This window comes from Macrotis lagotis, chromosome 3 (assembly GCF_037893015.1).
Source record: "Macrotis lagotis isolate mMagLag1 chromosome 3, bilby.v1.9.chrom.fasta, whole genome shotgun sequence".
In the NCBI taxonomy this organism is placed as follows: Eukaryota; Metazoa; Chordata; class Mammalia; order Peramelemorphia; family Peramelidae; genus Macrotis; species Macrotis lagotis.
The window spans coordinates 97,968,547-97,985,367 of NC_133660.1; the positions used below are offsets into that span (position 1 = coordinate 97,968,547).

Below are 16,821 nucleotides of genomic sequence, written 5' to 3' on the forward strand. Positions count from 1 at the left end.
TAAATAGACTAAGAGAAACTCAACGTACTCTAGAACTTAATTTGGCCATCCTTTGTATTGAGTTGGTTTTTTATTTGCCAGTTTTTTTATTAGAGATGGTACTTTTTGTAAACCACATTGGAGATGCATTAACAGTTTGAGACAGGCATTGTGGTAGAAAACGATTTTGATAAGAAAGAAAAAAATCCAACAACAAATGACATCACCTTTTTGTCCCCTGTATGATTTTCTAACAAAAAAATCATTTACACTAGGCACATGATAATTGGCAGGTGATTTATCTGGGAACTTCAAGAAATACTTTATTTTTCACATGAGGAACAAAGCTGTCTGTATTATAACAACAGATCAATTATTATTATTTTTAAATAGTTGGTTCTTTGGCCAAAGCCTCATGAGAACAAGGGAAGATAAGGTGATTTTTGGAAAGTACTGGTTTTCTACTTTTTCCTCATTCCTAAATATTGTTTCTAGCTTGGATTACTTTTGAGGGCTTTAAGACCCTCAACAACTGTTAAACTGAAAATCACATTTTCATATTTCCAGAGATTCAATAAGTGAATGTAAAAACATGTATCAGATATTTTCTTATTTCTATTTCCTAAAAAAATTTTTAAATTATTAATTTAAGCCACATGATCTCATACTATTTATTTGAAAATCTGGGATCAGGGAGTAGAGAATGAATATAATGTAAAAACTCATAACCCCTAGACTTAAAACTCCTAATACCAATTCAAGGGAGCTACATGGTACAGTAGTTAAGAGTAGGATTAATAAGATCTGAGTTTAAATCTCATCTCAGACACTTTCAAGCTTCATGACCTAGAAAAGTCACTTTAACCTTGCTTGTCTTGTTTCCTCATATGTAAAATGATCGAGAGAAGGCAATGGCAAAACAGTATTTTTGCCAAGAAAACCCCAAATCAGGTCATGAAGAATCAGACATGACTGAAATGACTGAACAATAACAACAAACACTAATCTATATTTTTTTAATGTACTTACAATTAAAGAAGACAGCATGGCAAAGCAGATATAAAGGTGGCTTTGGAGACAATACTAGTTTACCCTGTCCTTTGCTTAGCCTCTCAGTGCTCAAGGCTCCCTAAAAATACAAGCTAGCTGCAGAAAAGGTGCTAACCTGCAGCAGTGAAAGGAATTTCCTTGTCTGAAAGCTCCCCATACTAAAGAAATCATAGGTAAAGGTTCTATCCTTACCTATTTGCTTTGGTTTATGAGTATGATTTAATCTACAGAATTTTACTATGAGGGAGCAAAACTTTAAATTTAAAATTAGTTTAAAATTTTAAAATTTGAATTTTTAATTAAAAATTTAAAAAATTTAAAAAATAAATTAAAAACTTTAAAAACCACATACACATTTTAACATCTGCCCCACTATAAAAAAAACTTATCAAAGGAAAAAAACTGGGTCCCAGAAATATTGATTCAATCTGTGCCTTCATGACAATATCATAACTACAATCAGAAGTCAAGAATTCTAGGCTCCCTCTTCATCTGGGCCCTCTACTTGCCTGCATAGGTGTTGGCCTTGTTCAGAAGCTCAGAGCACGCATGCATATCAGCAAAAGCCCGGATTCCTAAACAGTTGATTGGATGAAGCTGGGATTCCAAAAAATCACAGCAAGTCCTTTTCACATCTTGTAATTGTAACAGGCCAGCTGCTGGAAGAAGAACCTGAATACACACACACAAAAAAATTACTTTTGGTTAGAAAAAAATTTTTTTGGTAATTTTTTTCCTAGAAAAATTCAGTTGCTAAGTTCGATTTTCTCATGGATGCTTGAGAAACTTTCTAATGACCTGCCTGCAATCCAGAGAATTCAAGGAGGAGAAAATGTGAAGGTGACTTGGAATTATTTGGCTGCCTTCCTCTCACGATGGCTAATCATGTCTGGTCATGAAAGTCTCTTTCCAGATCTCATCTTTATTTGGTCCATAGAGATGAGCTCTGATTCTATGATAAGAAATACCATCCTAGATGAGATCATGCCCCTCTGGTACAGCATCCTAAATGAAGTCAAATAAACTCTGAAATTTCAACTGTTTTTCTTAAGGTATATGGAAACAAACTGAAAGGATAGGAATTCAAAAGTCTCTAGCGTGTGACTGCCATCATGTGAAACATATTGCAGTGTGTTCCAAAATTAAATATATGGAAGGATGAAGGCAGCTGGGTGGTTCAGTGGATAGGGGGCCAGGTCTGGAGACAGGAAGATAACCTAGTCTTAGATACTCACTAGTTGTGTGGCCCTGAGCAAGTCACTTAACCCCATTGACTCTATTTCCTCATCTGCAATATGAGGAGGAAATGGTGAACCACTCCAGTATCCCAAGAAAACCCCAAATGGTTTCCAGAAGAGTCAGACCCCTCATTTGGTCTAGGGACTACACCTGTGAGGTCATTGGTATTTAACAAAAACAAAAATGGAAAGATAAAGTCAAGTAATAATAGACATTAAACAATAGTCATTTATAATAATTAGGGCTTTTTAATTAGAGGTCACCTATGTGAAATAGTAATTTTACATCCTCAAATATATCACATCTAAAATGATCTAACAATATTCTTGGAGCAGTGTAGAATAGCAGATAGAACACTGGAGTTGGGGGGGGTCAATAAAATCTGAGTTAAATTCCACCTCAGATTAGTAAATTATTAAACTTATAGTCTCTTTAGCTCTAAAATCTATGATTCTATGGACTTGGAAACTCTGACAAGTCAGTGGTAGAAATTAAATTTGCTTCTAGGTTAAGTCATTTAGTATAGATCATATTTTTTTAAAAAAACAAAATGAAAATGAAAGTTTTGTAAAATAACAAATTGTTACTGAACATCTGGTATTCTCTTTCAAAAAAAAAATCCTCCAAAGTAATGAGAAAGAACAATGTCAATTTCAGAATTTTATATTACATTAAATTAATGTAAAAAGAACAACAAATCCCATTAGGTTCCTTCATGAACTGAAGCTCAAATTTGGCTAGCTGCAATACACAGACAATATTTAGAGTAAAGGAATGCCGGTTTTATGTTTAAAAACAGACAGGATATCCCAAATGTCTTCGTCTCTTTTAAGTCTCTAAGAACATAAAATTCCACAAAGACTTTTGGGACACATAGATATTTATGTGTATGTGTATGCACACACATAAGTGTGTGTGTGTGTGTGTGTGTGTGTGTGTATTTACATATATATATATATATATATATATATATATATATATATATACATAATTTTTCCAAGTCTATGTAATGGATTCTAAATTTAACAATGCGGTAATTCACTTCCTATAATGTTTATGCTTTTTGAGATGCAAGAAGGCACCTTGTCTTGCTTCTCGGGAGAGGTGTGATATTAACAGTGCGGAATACTGCAAATAATGTCAGTTTTTTTCTTTCAAAATATTAGTTCTATTGAATTCCTCCCACTCCCCAATTCTGCTTCATTTTTGTTCTTTGTTACATGAGATGACTCTTTGGGAGAGAAATGTGAAGAGGGACACATTGGGAAGTGCAAGTGATGCAAAAACAAAAGATATCAATAAAATTTGATTTTTTAAAAATTATGCTTCTTGGTATTTCCTCAAAATTCTCTGAAAAAGTCTACGATTACTAATTGTAAGTCTAGAAGATAGGACTGGGTAGTAATGGTTATGATTAATGGCATGAGTAGAGCTCCCAGGTGACTCCACAGCTTTAAATTATCACAATAGATTTACATATGTTTATTTTTGAATTTTTTTTTGGTTTTTGTAAGGCAGTAGGGTTAAGTGACTTGCCCAAGGTCACACAGCTAGGTAATCATTAAGTGTCTAAGGCCAAATTTGAACTCAGGTCCTCCTGACTCCTGGGCTGGCTATATCCACTGTACCACTCAGCTGCCCCTATTTTTGAATTTGAGCTGAACAGTGCCCATATTATCCCAATCTCTTCATTTATATCAGGGACTACACCTGTGACTTCACTGACATTCCTGTTAGGTGGTGTGATGGATACAGGCCTGAACCTGAAGTCAGGAAGACCTGAGTTCTAACCCAATCTCAGACATTTTTTGGCTATGTGACCCTAGCCAAATCACTTAACCTCAGTTTTGCTTCAGTTTCCTCATCTGTAAAATGGGGACAATAATAATGCTCATTTCCTTCCTTTACCAATGCAGGATGGCATCATCTCTATAATTTATAGTCTTAGAGAACCACCAGGGCCCTAAGAAGTTAAATTAGCTGCTAGGGTCACAGAAGCAGTATGATCAAAGTTCAAACTTGGTAGATATTCCTGGCTTCAGTTCAGCATTCTTTTTACTCAGCCATCCAGCTATAGTGACTTGACCTGGGTTGGAAATCTAGTTAAGGAAGAAGAAGGGAAGGGAGGAACCTCCCAGGACATGGGTCCCTTGATTCCAGCTACTACAGTACTTTATAAAAAAATTTAAAAATAGAAAAAGAAAATACTCAAAAATGTATGTTTTTTACAAGTTTCCCATGAAGAGGCATAACAGAAGCAGAAAGTATTATAATTATTACAGCCAAACCATTTTGCAATGTGTAAAACTTGCTTCATTATGTCATGAAAAGGATTCTCAGTGGAAGGATATAATTAGTTGATTATTTTCAAATTGTAGGTTTTTCTTCTATGGTATAATTGGGCACTGAAGCAGCTGTAAAGTAAATTCCAAGGTGTATAATACTGTAGACATTTAATTCAGCAGGTGCATAAGCCTCAAACTTGAGAAAGTGGCCCTCAAGGCATCGTTCCAGCCCCATGCAATTGCACAAACGAGGCTCATTTTCAGTCTAATCAAGGGGCGGACATTTAGTTAGAGGCAGTTTAACTGTGTATACACACAGGCCCAGTCTTACCTACTCTAGATTCCCCTCATAGTCAAACAGAGCAGTCATGGGACTATCTCACCCACTCTGTTACTCACCACACCTCCAGTCCCATCTCAAAGGACCCTGCTTCTCTGAGGCGAAGAGCCCAGTCTGAAGAGGCAAAGACAGGGAAAATAAAGAATGGGGATGCTACATGCTGGTCCTGGCTCAGGACCCTGCTGCCACTGTTTAACCCCCTCCCTGTCACTTTACTGAGTGTCAGCACCAGGAAGAAAGGAGAATCTCCCATTCACCTCTCTCCAGAAGCTTGCTTTAAGGATAAAACGAAACAGTCCTTCACAATCTGACTCTGCTCTAGTTTTCCAACAAAAATGATTTTTACAGGACTCAGCCTGCCTACCTGCTTACCACATTTATGATGTTTCATTTACAGCCTCCATGTTTCTTCTCCATGGCTATCTCTTGGAATCCCTAATCCTCTACTACACTTAGCTCAAGCACCTATCTAGATCTGTCCTGATTCCTTTTCTTCCCTAAAGAAATATTATTCTAATATCAGTTACTTTCCATAGTAATATATTTCAAGAAGCTCATAGAATGGAGAACTAGAATAAACTGGAGATCTTGTCATTTTACAGATGAGAAAAGCAAGACCAAGGGGAAAAGAGTGTCTTGCAGAAGGACATTGTATATATGTATATATAGATAGTCAAGCAAAGTAAATTATTTTCTTAATCATGTCCAAAAAAAAATCTTACTGTTCTCTGAATCTATTATTTCTCTCTTAGGAAGAAATAGAGACACAGTTAATTACAATCAATCACTCAGTGAGTAAGCTCAGGGTAAGGGGCTCAGTTGTAGTCTCTATCTGCTCAATCCTAGGGACAGATGATCATTCCAGGACAAGAGAATAAGTGTGAGTCCTGTTATTCATGGGGAATCACAATAATTTTTAAATCACATAAGATACACCAAAGAGATGAGCACTTGAAGAAGAGGCCATTGTGTTCAATTCTGGGAGGATTTGAGTATCAGTGAGTATAATCAGTCAAAAGCTATACAGACAGTACTCTTGATAGCAAAGAGTAATAATCATAATACAAAGTGCCTTTTCCCCCACAGCAAGCGAAGGACATGTCCATTTTACAGATGAGGAAAGTGGGACTTTGGTCACACAGCCATCAGGTGTCAGATTCAGGTTTGAGTTGACAGTCCTCTGAATCTAAGCCCAAATTTTTAAAGAAATAACTACAATACACTGGTCTATAATCGGGGTTTCAGAAAACAGAAGATGAACTCTACTACTCTTTCTCAGGAGTAAGGTGGGGAAGTAACTAATAGGGAAATATGTTTTATGTAACTTTACATATATAATCAATATTCTACTGCTTGCTTTCTCAATCAATAGGAGAGGGACTGGAGGGAGGGACTGTTTGGAACTCCAAATTTTAAAAACAATGTTAAAATAAAGCATGATTATATAAGGTAATATTTAACAGAATAAATAATACATTAAGAAAAGAAAGGTAAGAAACAATGGATATAGGATGTTGCTTATGTTGTATTGTCATTGAACTTTAATTGTATTTTCTTGCTATAACAGACAGGTGGACAGAGGCATGGATCTGGAAATGAAGTTAAAAAGAAACAAACACAAATATATCTTTTACAAAACAACAGAGAGTAAATCAGGAATCAATCAGACCGAATCAATTAATCAATAAGAGAGGTGTCAGTAAGAAGGTCTTGAATCTTCTTCTATTGGCTTCATAGTCATTCTCCAAGCTAACACATTATAATTCTCCAGCATCAGTCACCACTATGGTGATGGTGGCCGTATCTACAACGGCAAGGTTTTCAATCAGATGACTATAGCAATGGTCATATAATAATATGAGGATAATATTATCTGAGGATATTATAAGCTGATATAATAACAACAATCAGGATAATAATAATAATAACAGTAATAATAATAACTGACAGCTGTTAACATTTATAAGGTGCTTTAAGATTTATTTGCAAGATGTTTTATGCATATTATTTAATTTAATTCATCATAGAAATCTTGAAAGGTAGATGCTGTAATTATCCTAAATTCAATAAGGAAACTGAGGCAGACAAAGGTTTAGTGACTTACCCAGAGTAACATAGATAAGCAGGTATCTGAGGAATGATCTGAACTCAGGTCTTCCTGCCTCTTAAATCTAGCATTTAGCTACTTATACTATCTAACCAAGAGACAAAACCATACAGAACAAGTCTACCATACACAATATCCCTTGAGGCTGACATAAGTTCCTGGATTAAAAACTTTGCAACTGGGGGTGGCTAGGTGGTGCCTAGAGCACTGGCCCTGGAGTCAGGAATACTTGAGTTCAAATCTGACCTCAGACACTTAATAATTACCTAGCTGTGTGGCCGTGGGCAAGCCACTTAACCCCACTGCCTTATAAAAAAACCTAAAAGCAAAAAACAAAAAAAAACTTTGCAATCATTTAATAGCAAGGAAGGAACTTTAAAAGTGCAAAATGGCCTTGGACAAGCCAAATATTTGCTAAATTTCTTGGTCATAATTTAACCTAGCAAGATTGCTAGCAAAATTTTAAAAAATTTACATTCTTAAGACAGACATTTAATAAATTGAGATCTGTTTACTGCAATAATGTGAGAGGGATGCTTGCAGTATTTGAATGAAAAATTCAATTCAATTCAACAAACATATTCCAAGTACTAAAAAGATATGAAGGTATTTCCCTCCTGCCCTTGGGAAACTTCCTCTCTACTGAAGTATTTCTGCTCTGGCCTTTTAATATTTTTTAATCCAGTTATTTCTAATTTTAAAAAAATGATAAATACTGATGAGAAAAAACAGTAAGATATAACCCACAGTCCAGTCATTTGCCCAGAAAAGCTGCTCAATAACCAGGGACAGATACCCAAGGAAAACCAAAAGAATTTCTTACAGAAGAAATCTTGCTTGCACAGCTTGCCTTTCAATAAAAAGAAAAATAGAATCAAGATAAACATCTTTAATAGTGGGTGGATGGCATCTGAAAAGACTAAAAATAAATTTCAATAACCAGAGCACACAAAAGCAAGAAACAATAGCTTCATGTTTCCCTTAGAAAAGCTGAACACCTATGGGAGAATTCACCTCATCTGCCCTGGACTTAGGCTGACTGAAAGAGCTATAGAGGAAGAGGACTCTAAGAGATGAAATACCTCAGTATAAGGGTTTTGTTTTAGTTTAAAAAAAAATCACAACTGTAGCTAATTCTTAGTTTTAAATCCAATTATTCTTGTATCCAATAATAAGGCACTAGGAAATGCAACTGTAGAATAAATTAAGGACAGTAGATTAAAAAAACAAATTTAACTGTACATTCAAGTTAATTAGGAGCTGCCCACACTTGTCTGTACTACAGCAGACTTTCTTCTCTCAAAGAGCTGTGTCTTAGTATTAACAATAGCAAAAACAAAAAAAACATATATTTTTCTGCAAAAAAACTAAAGCTACCTGAGTACAAAGAGGAATATTTGTAGAGGGGATTCTGAAGGGGGAAGACAAGATGAAGCAGAGGCAAAAGAGGAGGAATGAGAAAGAGTATAGTAAAATTTCTGTGGTTATCCCAGTTGTGTATGGTCCAGGAATGGGGATTCATATTAAGCAGGTATTTTGGTTAATTGAAAGGTGTCCTGTCTTATATTCCCTGTCAACCTTCAGTTTTTCTGTTCCTCTTCTGTACTTATTAAGACCTTCTCCATCACCACCTCTATCCTTTCTATATCATTTGGGTTTTTCTGTGGATCAGACTCTGAAACATGCTAGAACCTGGATATAAACTTACCTGGGCCCAACAAACATGATCCTTCATGTTTTTTTTAATCTATTTATCTTTTTAGTTTGTATGCATTTTGCATTTATTTATCTGGGGAAATAAGCTCCTGGAGGGCAGGCAGAGGCTATCTTATTTCTGTCTCTGTATACTCAGAGCTTAGCATGGCAATCAATTAATCAACATTTATGAAGTGTTTACTTTGTGAAAGGAACTGTGCTAATCACTAGGGATACAAAAGGAAGCAAAAGGCACTTTTCTGCCTAATAGGGAAGATAATAACCAAACAAATATATATAAAATAAGTTCTATTAAGGGATAAAGAGAAAATAATTAACAGAAGAAAGGTACAGGGAATGCTTACAGTTAAAAAAAAAAAGGAGTTTGAGGGGCAACCATGTTGTGCAATGGATACAGCACCAGTCTTGGAGTCAGGAGGACCTGAGTTCAAATCTGACCTCAGATACTTGATACTTACTAGCTTTTGTGACCTTGGGCAAGTCACTTAACCCAACTGCCTTGCCAAAAAAAAAAGAGGAAAAAAATGTAGTTTGAACTGGAAGCCAGGAAGGTCAGTAAGCAGAGTTGAGGAGGGGAAGTATTCCAGGTTGAAGGAAATCCAGAAAAAATGCGCAAAGTGGAAATATGGAGTATCTTGTTCATGGAACAGTCAGAAAGCCAGTACCTAACACACAGTAAAAATAATAAATAATAATAATTAATGCTCATATAGTGCTTTCAGTGTATTAATTCATTTAATCCTTAATGTCAGGAGTAGGTATTATTAATCCTATCTTGCAGATGAGAAAAGTGAGACAGATACATGATTTGTCCATTATCACTCAGGCTGGCTCTGAAATCAGGTCTTCCTGACTCCAGGACTTCTTTTTATTTTTTAAATTTATTTTTAATTTTGTTTATTTAAGACAATGGGATTAAGTGACTTGCCCAAGGTCACACAGCTAGATATTTATTAATTGTTTGAGGTCACAGTTGAACTAATCCAGGGTGGTATTCTATCCACTGCACCACCTAGCTGCCCCTCCAGGTAACTTCTTAACAAAATGCATGTTGAGTAATGAAGTTCTATAGCAGGAAAATAGATGAACTGGCTTTTTTTTTTAAATGTCAAAAGAAAGAGTTAATTTCTCAACTTTTAAATTCTCAAACTCAAGTATTCCAGATTGAATTTTGTGACTGTCAAGAAATCAACAACTTAATATATGTCAGACAAGTTCATTTCCCAAAAAATGACTGATTTCAGTTCTTTGGAAGAAAGAAAAAATAACATACTATTAATGTAGTAATTTTTATTTATTCTATTTCTAAAAAAATAAATTCTGTTTGCTTTCCTTGGATATCTGTCACTAGTTATTATTATTATTATTTCTAACATTATTTCTAAAATGTTACTGAGAGGAGGAAGAAGGAGCTACCAAGACCCACAATTTTCCTGGTGTAGGAAACTTCTGTGACATTGACTGACAACTCATGTGTAACCTCCAAACTCTTATGGCACTGCCGGATTCCCTGAGAGGTTTAAGTGACTTGCTTATTATGGTCACATATATTAATATAATTAACTCAGTTATCTGGCATGCTAGGTGCAGCTGTGTAGCCTAGTGAGGGGTAAAAGATGGAGAATGTGAAAGATGCACCGGTAGTACCCCTGGCATGTTTTAAAAGACCCAAAGCACCTTAGGTCACTGGGGAGATGTTCTATGGAAGATTTACAGGACCTCATGAATAAAAATAGAACATGACAAGGAGACAAAGATGGGTTGTGTTCTATACTAAAAAATAACATTATTATGGATCAGGATGTTTGAGTTATCTATTAATCTATATTTGGCCTAGAACCTGAGTTTGAATCCTGGGTTTGTTCCTCATTACCTAGGCAACTGTGGGCAGGTCATTTAATCTCTTTGGGCCTCAGTGTCCCCAAGTTAAGGCTAAACTTCTACCTTCTAAAAGAAACTTTTCTGAAGCCTGGAAATACTTGATTGATGCCGAGTGAGAGAAGCAGAACTAAAAGAACATTTTATACCCTAACAACAACATGAGATGATGATCAACCTTGATGGACATGCTTACTCCATTAGTGCAATAATTAGGGACAATTTTAGGGGATACATGATGGAGAATACCATCTGTATACAGAGAAGAAACTATAGTTTAAAGGAAGACCAAAGATTATTATCTTCAATTTTTAAAAAAAACTCTTATGTATTACATAATTTTGATATCTCTAATGTTTTCTTTCTTCCTTATAGATCTGTTTTTTCCTCTCAACACAAATTCAATTTTTGATCTATACATATCATGGATATAAATATAAAGACTATATCAGATTGCCTTCTGTTGAGGGGAAGGGGTAGGGAAGGGGGGGAAATTGCAAAATTCAAAACCTTGCAAAAAATGATTTTTAGAAACTACCATTGCATATAATTGGAAAACAAATAAAATATTTATATAATAAAAAAGTTTTTCTGAATTCTCTTTAATTCTAGTGCCTTCCCTCAATTAATTCTAGCTTTTCCATGTGTAACTTGTTTGAAGTTGTTTGCAAGGTGTTACCTGCTTTAGATAATAAGCTCCTTAAATCCAGGGGACTGTCTTTTGTCTTTCATCATATCTACCAGACTTAGAATAGTGCCTGATCCATACATGGTAGATTCTTAATAATAATGACTAACTGAAGAGACTGAATATTCCCACCATCTCTAGATTCTTGGTTAACCCTTTCCCAGCAGCATTTGTATAAACCATTTTATGTTCCTTGGATAATCATTAAAGAAGACATCCTAGTCTTGAGTTGGTAATGGTGACCTTGAAACAATTTTAAGATTCTAAAGCAACATGTTCAAATATAGTTTAAGTGCTTAGTTAAAAATAACAGCTAACATTTATATGTTAGAAGTTTGATGGTACAGTGAAGAGAGAGCCAGGTTTGGAGTCAGGAAGACTCTGATACTTAACTATTACTACTACCTGGGCAAGTCATTTAACCCTGTTTGTCTTAGTTTCATTACCTGCAATATGAGCTGGAGAAGAAAATGGCAAACCACTCCAGTATCTTTGCCAAGAAAACCCCAAATGAGGTCACAGTCAGACACACTTGAAATGGACTTAACAAAAGTAAACACTGTTCTCAATCCCTCAGGAAGTAGTAGGTTCCAAGTCCCAAGAAGTCTTCACATGGAGACTGGGTAACCACTTATATGGAATATAGAAAGGATTCTTATTTACCTATGGGTCTGAATGTGGTAACCTTTCAACTGGGATTGTGGGAGACTCTGATTCATCTGTTACTGTTTTGGTTAACATTCATACTTTTAAATAGTGGGACAAAGAAAAGGAGCAAAAGAGTCATGGGTGAGTGACATCAAATTTAAACCTAAATATTATCCTTTTGTAAAACAGGTAAGAAGTCCTGAACAGCTTTTTATCTTAACTGGTGGCTACTTCTAAATCAGGAAGACAAATACCAGGCTAGAGTATTTTAGTCTAGGAAAAAGAATGAAGAAGATGCCTTATGGGCAGAACAAGAAAAGGGAAGCACTGCCACTCCACAGTCAGAGAGAGTAGAATGTGAGGCATGGAAATCATTTCAGGGAAACAGCTAGCATTCGTAAGATACTTTCACACCAGCTGTGCATTCAAAGCAAGACGATTTCACCCCACTGCACGGTGTCTGACAAGCCAAATTACATGCAACATGTTTTGTTTTGGCAAGTATACTCCTTCTGCCTGGCTATTAGGTAGCTGTAGTTTATTTTCGGCTTGGGCATTTACCCCACTGGGGAAAAAGAAAATATTTTAAGTCAACAGACTTTTAAAATCCAGAGCAATCTCTTACTAGAAGAAACTACTGAATAGCTCAAATCTCCGACTCAAAGAAGAACTATATTAATATTCCTTTGGTGAGAGGCAGCATGGTCTGATAGACAAAGAACCTGCCTCATGTCTTGCCTTCGTTGCATACCGTCTGTTTCAGGCAACCAATACAGAAAGGGGGTAAGGAGAGGTGGATGCAGTTTCTTCATTTGGATGTTACCTATACCAATGAACTCACAGTTCTAATCACTATGCTCAGTCTGTGTTATTGGAGTCAGAGTACTGGAGTCAGGAGATCTTTGTTCAAATTCTGCCTTTGATACTTATTAATATGGCTAGGCAAGTGAATTAATCTTTAGTGCATTAAACAATTCTATTTCCTAGTTCTTATCTAAGAAACAACTAGCTAGACTAGATCTCATTCTTCACTGGTAGAAGAAATTCCTTCACATGGATGAAAAAAAAAAATCACAGAGCATTCATGGACTCACAGAGCCACGGTAGGACCATATTCTCTCAGTGATATCAAATGCTCTCATAGGTTTAATTATCACCTTGATGCAGGTTGACTGCCAGCTCTCAAAATCCAGTCCTCCCAAGTTTCACCCTTACATCACTATCTAGTTGATGTTTTAAATGGGATGCTACAAAGACATCTCAAACTTATCATGTTCAAAAGTGAACTCATTATCTTCCCCCACCCCAACCCACCCCTCTTGCAAATTTCTTTATATTGGTAGGCAATGGCATTAATTCTTCTAGATTCCCAAGTGTGTAATCTCAACATTACCTTTGATCCCTCACTCTTCATTACCCCATATATCCAAATCAACTGTCAAATCTTGCCTTTCCTATATCCATCTATATCAAATATGACTCATTTTCTTTACTAAATCACAAAAGATAAAGCACTGGCCTTGGAGTCAGGATAATGGGCGTTCAAATCCAGTCTTAGATATTTTCTAGCTGTGTGACCTTGGGCAAGTCACTTAACCTTGATTGCCTTGCTCCAGTCATCCTGATTCCTATTCGGCCACTGGACCCAGATGACTCTGGAGGAGAAAGTAAGGTTCGTGCCTTAGCACAGCACCCCCTCACTCAAATCCAATTCATGTGCTTGTCATGGCATCACCTCCCTGATGTCATGATCTTCTTTGAGAATGGAGAACAACTATTATTATTACTAAATACAGTCAGCATCTTAATCCAAGATGCTGTTCTCTTCCCAGGTAAATCTATATTCCACAATATTGCCCGAATAATTTTATTTAAATGGAGATCTGATATTCTACTCTCCTATTCAATAAATCATAAAGGCATCCTATTGCCTCTATAATCATATATAAATTCCTCAAGTCTCACTCTTAGATTAGAAATCTTACTGAAGCTATCTTTCCACACTCATTGCAGACCATTCTTCTCAAAATGTTATCTGCTTTGATTTTTCAATAATCTTCAACCAGGAGGCTCTGCTTTTAGAATGAAAGTCTTTGTGCCTAAAATGTGTTCTCTTCCTCAACCTCACCTCATAGAATATGTTCCTTAAAAACAATAATGGAGGGGCTAGGTGGTGCAGTGGATAAAGCACCGGCCCTGGAGTCAGGAGTACCTGGGTTCAAATTCGGTCTCAGACAATTAATAATTACCTAGCTGTGAGGCCTTGGGCAAGTCACTTAACCCCATTTGTCTTGCAAAAACCTAAAAAAAAACCCAATAATAACTCTAGCATCACCTTCTATAGAAAGCCTTTTGTGATCTCAAGTCCTGCTGCCTGTGTTCTCAAACTACCTTATATTTATCCTTTTGTATACCTGGAATTCTCTCCTTCATCTCCACTGCCTACTGGCATCCCTCAAGATTCAGCTACAATCTCACCTTCTACAAAAAGCCCCTATCTATTCCCCTCTCCAATTTATTCTGTATATATCAATAATTCTCCATTTTGCTTCTGCTGCCCTGCCTCTTTTCAATTTCATGAATTAAAATACCCTTCCCAGAATGAATTTATCACTTCTTAAACTCATTACCATGCTGCTAAGTTAAACCCTAACTGACACCAAACTCCTAATGCCTTCCTTTCAAGAGGACAGAAACTGAACTCTTGGGTCACTCTGCTTTGCATCTATTGCTATGTCTGGTGTTAACTCTATGGAACAAGATACCCTTGTATGGGTTCCCTTTGCCTTTCCCACCTCCTTCTATGTGTAGTCTCTCTCCTTTTGGATGATAAACTCCTTGAGGGCATGACTTCTTTTTTATTAACTATTTCTCCAGTGCTTAACTTCATAAATATTTACTGGATTAGATAAAATGTAATTATTTAATTAATTTACCTACCATTATATGGTACTGAAAATTTATACCCCCAAACACCTGCTAATGTAAAATTTAATATCCCTGGGTGCCAGGAAAAGCCTGCTACCTACAAGGAAGTGCAGCTGTTCTAAAAATCTGTTCAGAAAAGGCAACAGCCCAAATGGAGATAAACATGGCAGACATCGTTGAACTTTACAGTCACTTTTTCAAACTGTACAGAAAACTTTGTTTGACATGATGACTGAATGGGCACTGTCAAGTGCTTGCTGAATACTGAATGAGAATATGCCTACATGTATTCATGACCTCTGGTAGTCACATTTACAGGAAACGTCCAACTTAAAACCCACCTCCTGGAAGTTTGTCAAAAGGTGGTTTTGAAATTAGACTTTATTTTCTCACAGAAATAATGTGATAAATAGTGATTTGATTCTCAGATTAGTTCAAAAAATTCTATTCAATTCATAATATTGCTGAATTATAAAAATGATAGTGTGAAATTAAATTCTGAAGGGGAGCCATGGAGGACAGCAGGATCAAGGAAAAAATTTGTCTTCTCCTTCCTGGGTACAAGGCTAGCTCTGGAAAAACTCAGCAATAACAAAAAGTTGACTCTCGCATACATCCATATCCCTTTCTCTATCCTATTATAATGGCCAAGGAAAGGGGGAAAAGTTAGACAGGCCTGGATAAGAACTGGCTCAAGAATAAGGCTATCTCAAGTCTTTTTTTGATTCTGCAAGCTGTAATGTTTCCTAAATACTTTTTTATTTATTTTATGTACTTTTCCCTTTTCCTTTTTTTTTAAATTTAAAAACAATTTTATTTTTGATTCCAAATTCTCTCCCCCATTCACTGAGCAACATGCAAACATATTTTAACACAGCCATGTTAGATGAGGAAAAAAGCAAGAAAAATAAAGAGAATGGAAAAAAAAAACATGCTTCAATCTGCACTCAGAGACTCATAGTGGTTATGGCTTCCCTAAAGTCATAAGTAAAAGACCCAGAACCTAAATCTAGGTCATGGGATTCTCCAATTTAGCACAGATGCCTCTGCACAGGTATGAGTGAAGAGAAGCTATGAAGTGTGTACTCCACTTTCTCCTAAGCCTTTGTTTGTCTAAGAATATGGCAACAATCTAGCACAGAAATACAACCGGGGTCCACGGAACCCCAAGGGGTCTATGGATAGATTTCAGGGAGTCTGTGACCTTAGATGATTTTAAATAAATATCGTTACTTTAGACCAATTGATCTTTGTAACTCCATGTGTTTTATTTTTATGCAATTAAAACATAATTCTGACAAAGGTTCACAGAAGTCATCAGATTTATCCAAGGGATAAGAAGATTCAGAATACCTGCTCTAAGGATTCATTCCCAGTGAACAGAACTGAGATGAACTGAACTGAGTTGAGAAAGGAGGAAGAAAAGAGTTTGGTGGAAAGAATGGTCCCTGCAAGTCCTGTCTGATTAAAAAGAATATAGGACACTCTGTGGCAATACAAAGAAAATGAGGGTGACAAGCTCAACAAATTGCAGTAGTCCAGACTCCTTGAACTCATAAGACATTGGGCCCCATTAACACACCATGGACCAGTCTACATGCACAAATAGGAAATATTATGGGATGATTCCTTTGGAAGCAGAAATGATGATGTGAGATATATGTCTATATCTATATATCTATATCTTATACATCTAACTTGCTTTGGAAATCTCTGAATATGACAGGAAGAAGACTGGGTTTAATTTACTAGTCCCATACTATTTGAAGTTGCTAATTGGGATCAGTCATCCTATGTTGCTCTAAGGTCAAATAATGAACAGACCCAATGATAAAACCATCATCTGACTTACATTTTGAATCCCGAAGCTAGATAGGAGGAAGACTGGGGCTAATGGACTCAATATATCCTAAGAACTCTACTGACCACAAGACCTAGCCTACTCTCAAAGTGCTGCTTTCTC

The 16,821-nt window shown here is 36.2% G+C and overlaps 1 protein-coding gene across 4 annotated transcripts in view; it reads right to left on the bottom strand.

The window, feature by feature from the left end:
* KLHL2 (kelch like family member 2) overlaps positions 1-16,821 on the bottom strand; it is a 142,272-nt gene that overhangs the window by 55,119 nt on the left and 70,332 nt on the right. For 3 of the 4 annotated variants that reach the window (XM_074229010.1, XM_074229011.1, XM_074229012.1), the window contains one exon: positions 1,539-1,701. In XM_074229010.1, the coding sequence (XP_074085111.1) occupies positions 1,539-1,701 (163 nt within the window). Of the gene's footprint in view, positions 1-1,538; positions 1,702-9,174; positions 9,362-16,821 lie in introns of those variants that run through there. The other variant, XM_074229013.1, reaches the window with a different exon arrangement.